This window comes from Primulina huaijiensis, chromosome 2 (genome assembly GCF_012295235.1).
Source record: "Primulina huaijiensis isolate GDHJ02 chromosome 2, ASM1229523v2, whole genome shotgun sequence".
Lineage (NCBI taxonomy): Eukaryota > Viridiplantae > Streptophyta > Magnoliopsida > Lamiales > Gesneriaceae > Primulina > Primulina huaijiensis.
In genome coordinates this window covers 24,608,831-24,614,311 of record NC_133307.1, presented here as the reverse complement: position 1 = coordinate 24,614,311, position 5,481 = coordinate 24,608,831, and the positions used below count along the sequence as shown (strand labels likewise).

Below are 5,481 nucleotides of genomic sequence, written 5' to 3'. Positions count from 1 at the left end.
ATATATACATGCTGCAAATGCCCCTGCTCGAATTGAAATTCCGAAGAAACAAATTGAAGATAGTCATGATGTCATTAAACGCCTGAAGCGTGGAAGGCCAGTTGGTTCCAAGGATAAAAATCCTCGAAAAAGAAAATTCATAGAGAAACACAATGATCACAAAATAGAGAATGATGTTCCTGAAGAAACACATAATGATCACAAAATAGAGAATGATGTTCCTGAAGAAACACATGATGATGAAAATGTTTTGTCAGAACCACAAACTGACGAGAATCATGAAATCTCTATCAATTATATTAATACTGGAAAAATATGGAACCGAAAAGATATAGAAGAAATTGATGATATATTTTCTTATAATGTGGCAATCGACATCATAAATGATAATGAAGATCATGAACCAAAATCTTTTGGTGAATGTAAAAATCGGCAGGATTGGATAAAATGGAAAGATGCCATCCAGGTTGAATTGGATTCGCTAAATAAACGTAATGTTTTTGGACCTATAGTCCTTACACCTGAAGGTGTAAAACCTGTTGGATACAAATGGGTTTTTATTCGAAAGCGAAATGAGAAAAATGAAATAGTAAGATATAAAGCTCGACTTGTTGCACAAGGTTTTTCTCAAAGGCCTGGAATTGATTATGAAGAAACGTATTCTCCTGTGATGGATGCAATTACGTTTCGGTATTTGATTAGCTTGGCAGTATCTGAAAATTTAGAAATGCGTCTTATGGATGTTGTTACAGCCTACTTATATGGATCACTTGATAGTAATATATATATGAAAATCCCTGAAGGATTTAAGATGCCTGAAGCACAAAGTTCAAAACCCAGAGAATGTTATTCTGTGAAATTACTAAGATCATTATATGGGTTGAAGCAATCCGGCAGAATGTGGTATAATAGGCTAAGTGATCACTTGATGAAAAAGGGATATGTAAATAATTCAATATGCCCTTGTGTTTTCATTAAGAAAACAACATCCGGATGCGTAATTATTGCTGTATATGTTGATGATTTAAACATCATTGGAACAAATAAGGAAATTCAAGAAGTTGTGTCATACTTGAAAGAAGAATTTGAAATGAAGGATCTTGGAAAAACCAAGTATTGTCTGGGTTTACAAATTGAACAAAAAGAATGTGGAATATTTGTTCACCAGACAAATTATACAGAAAAGATCCTTAAACGTTTTAATATGGACAAATCAAATCCTTTAAGTACTCCAATGGTTGTTAGATCATTAAACATAGAAAAGGATCCATTCCGTCCATGTGAAGATGATGAAGATATTCTTGGTCCAGAAGTACCATATCTAAGTGCTATCGGTGCCCTTATGTATCTTACAAATTGTACAAGGCCTGATATATCTTTTGCCGTAAATTTATTGGCAAGATTTAGCACATATCCAACAAAGAGACATTGGAACGGAATTAAACATATATTCCGTTATCTACGAGGAACGACAGACTTGGGACTTTTGTATTCAAAAGATGCTAATCCAAGTATAATTGGTTATGCCGATGCTGGATACTTATCTGATCCACACAAAGCACGTTCTCAAACTGGATATGTATTTACTCGTGGAGGCACTGCAATTTCTTGGCGTTCACAGAAACAAACACTTGTAACAACTTCATCAAATCATGCCGAGATTATTGCACTACATGAAGCAAGCCGTGAATGTGTGTGGTTAAAATCAATGACCCAACATATCCAAATCTCATGCAGATTATCATTCGACGAGAAGTTTGTGATACTATATGAAGATAATGTTGCATGTGTTGCTCAAATGAAAGAAGGATACATAAAAACGACAGAACTAAACATATTCCTCCTAAGTTCTTCGCATTCACCAAGGAGCTTGAGAAGAATAAATGTATTGATGTTCGTCACATTCAATCAAGTGAAAACTCATCTGATCTCTTCACAAAGGCACTTCCTACGACAATATTCAGAAAGCACATATATAATATTGAGATGCACAATCTACGAAATTTGTGAAGAATTGTTCGTATCAACATGAGGGAGAGTTTACGTGACCGCACTCTTTTTCCCTTACTATGGTTTTTATCCCAATGGGTTTTTCCTAGTAAGGTTTTTAATGAGGCAGTACAAAAACACGTTACGAAGACATCATCGTATCATGATCATCATCACAAGGGGAGTGTTGAAAATTAATATTTAAAATGTGTATGTTGAATATTTGAATGTTGAAAACAAGAGTTGTAAATATTGAAAATTAGTGTGTGATGATGTAGGTAATGATGATTTTATTTTTGGATTATTTGTAAAGATTTTCTATAAATAGATCTCTCATTTGTGAAGAAAATCACAATTGAGTTGAGAGAAAAAATATTATAAAGTGTGTAGTGTGATAATTTTGAGAGTTTGATATTTTTACTTTTTACCGTAAATTTTTATTTTTTCATAACAGTTACATTAATAATAATAACAAAAAAGCAACAATTTATAGAGTGACATTACACATACATAAAATATTCAAATATCTTATAACACATAACAAAGGAAGGAGTCGGCCAATCCTCAGACAATATAAATTCTTATTTAAACTATATTATTTAAATTAAATCAATCATTAATATAAATAAATAAACTCATATTATCGCTAATTTTTCTTTTAAAATGTATATTTTTTTCTTCATATCCCCTCCGCTAAATATGGCGGCACAAAAATCGCAACTCCACATCCCCTCCTCCTACCCACCTTGTGAGTCTTTCTTGAAACTAGATTCTCTCATCCTACGATCGCAGATTCAAATCAAATCTTCTAAATACATAGATATATATATATATATATCGTTGCTGAGTTTCCAAGTTTTGCACCAAAATAAAAATGGAGGACACTGAAACTTCAGCTTCTAGCCTTCTATGCGAAGAAGACGAGTCGTGTTTAAAGGAGCAGGGCCGTTACAAAGATGAAACCTTTGCTTTTTGTTCTGTTTCGGAGACTGATTGCGAGCATATTGCAATGTTAATTCAAAGAGAAACCATTTTTCAATCCAACAGCGAAGATTGTGCTGTAAAGAGTGAAAGAAAATGGCTGAATTCTGCACGTTTGGATGCCATCAAATGGATTCTTGATGTCCGTGTTTCTCCTCGTATTTTTGCTCTCCAAGTGACTCTGCTAATTCTTCTTCTTCTTTTTTCTTTATGCAGGTCCATTTATTGGATTAATGTGATTTTTTATTTTTTTTATTTTTTGGTGCTTATAGACAAGGGCTCGTTTTGGATTCCAATTCGGCACTGCTTATTTATCACTGGTTTATTTTGATCTGTTCCTGTCGAGAAAAACGATTCAGGTTTTTCTTTTTTACATTTACGTGTTAAACCTTTTATGATTTTCCCTTTTTGACCCCGACTTTGAAATTTGATTACACGTGATTTAGAAATTCTGCAGAAGTTTGTGATTTTTTGAAACATTTTCTTTATATTGATAGGATGGAATGTTGTGGGCAATTCGATTGCTATCACTTGTTTGCTTATCTTTGGCTGCAAAAATGGAGGAATCAGAACCACATGCATTATCGAAATATCGTGTAAATGTTTATAATTTCGAAGGAAATATGATTCAGAGAATGGAATTACTAGTCTTGACTACTTTGGAATGGAGGATGTGTTGTGTCACTCCTTTTGCTTATCTTAACTATTTCATCATCAAGTTCTGTGGTGAACTTAGGCATAAGGAACTGGCAACTCGGGCCGCTGAATTAACCTTGGTTTTGATGGAAGGTAATCTAGATTTATGAAGACTCTGTACTTACATACGATTTCGGGAAAAAATTGTTTTGATTTTCTGGTTGATTTGATGCAGAAATTAATGTAGCTGAACATCGACCATCTACCGTTGCAGCAGCAGCAGTTCTAGCAGCTTATGATTACGGATTAACAAGAAATATAGTTGAAATTAAGATAAATGAAGTTCCATCGTTGGAAAAGGTGAGTTATTTTCCTTATAATGGTGGCATTTTCTTGATATTAGGTAACTTGAGTCGGTTTTAACAAGTATTTAGTCGTTAATTTCCACTCATCATCTTCAATCCTTGATACTTCGACAGGAACACACGTTTTCCTGTTATAGTCTCTTGCAGAGGATAGTGGTGTTAAAATCCAAGTCCCCAAAAACAGTCGTTACCCCATACTCGTGGTCTACTAATTCCAGCTCTATTGATGCTCTTGATGATGATGCAAGAATGAAGTCCAAGGCTGGCACTAATAGAAGGCTAAACTATACCGATGTTGATGAGCAGAGCTCTCTTCGAAAAGCTTCTTGATCACAACTGAGTGCGGAATGCTATAAAGGAAATTGATGAATAGATATTCTTGACGGTAAACTTGTGAAATGTTAGATCCTAAAGATACAAGATTGAAATTATTTCATGGTTTGGAGTTTGATGGAGGGCTCCATTTCTCCAAGTATAGAGTAAAAGTCTAATCTATTGACAACCAAGCAAATAGTGAAAGGAAGGATTTTGCATAATTAAAGAAAAAGTAAACCTTTGGCTCAGAAGTTACAAGCAAGAAGCCGACTAAAGTGATAAGCCAGGTCGCTTGTTTTCAAGTACCTTACGCATGTATCTTGGATAATTTTTTGGTTCTGAGTGGCATTTAGGGAGCCGGATTTGATCATCTTTTTGAGGGAAAAAAGCTGACTAAAGTACAATATCCAGTGGGTGAAGAAATGTGCACAGACCCCCATTAAAGAGTGTGGACGGTCATTTCTACTAGTGTTTGGTTTAGTGAATGATTACTAGTGCTTCTCACTTTTCTGAAACCATTGTTTCTTCATCCTTTCGTGTTTGATGTGTTGGATATAACATACACCATTGATTTTTGTGTCAACTATTTTTTTTATTTGGAGTCTTCGAGACGCTTTCTATGTATTTCAAAAGGCTAAAAATGCCATGGACGGGGATTGAAAATTTTATTCGTTTGATGTGATATATTCATGTGATGCTTTGGTCATCAACAAAGAAAGTGAAGCCGGTGGCCCGTTGGCCTGCCTGTTCGGGCAGGATTTTTGATGACATGACCAACTAGTTAGTTACTTGCGTGTCGGAAGCGACTCGATCTGTTGATCTATTTAGTGATATGCATTCCGATATGTGGAAGATTTTTAGCTAAATGTTTTCACGGTTATGCTCTGCTACTCAAGTTTACTATCATCCATGCACTTGATATAATACCTACAGTACATAGTTCCTAAACCACTCAATTTCTGAGTTATATTCATCATATAGTTCACAAAGGAATTCTTTAACTTAATCTAATGTCATTGCGGTATAAATATACTTGCATTGCTTGATTTGGATGGATGCATACTAAATTCATTAATTTCATATATATTAAAATTTGAGATTGGTCCCTCTAATACAATAAACTGCCCTTCAACCCAAGTATTGAAGGCCTAGCCCTTCATCAATATCATCCTAATTTTTTTTCCTTTCCTTTCCT

General features: G+C 34.5%; 1 protein-coding gene across 1 annotated transcript; it reads left to right on the top strand.

The window, feature by feature from the left end:
- The first annotated feature begins 2,694 nt into the window (after positions 1–2,694).
- Positions 2,695–5,257, top strand: LOC140970849 (cyclin-D5-1-like). Its single transcript, XM_073432798.1, has 5 exons — positions 2,695–3,112; positions 3,243–3,329; positions 3,468–3,759; positions 3,842–3,966; positions 4,086–5,257. Exons 1-5 carry the CDS (start codon positions 2,864–2,866, stop codon positions 4,299–4,301), a joined length of 969 nt encoding a protein of 322 aa, XP_073288899.1. The 5' UTR covers positions 2,695–2,863; the 3' UTR covers positions 4,302–5,257.
- Positions 5,258–5,481: the final 224 nt, after the last annotated feature.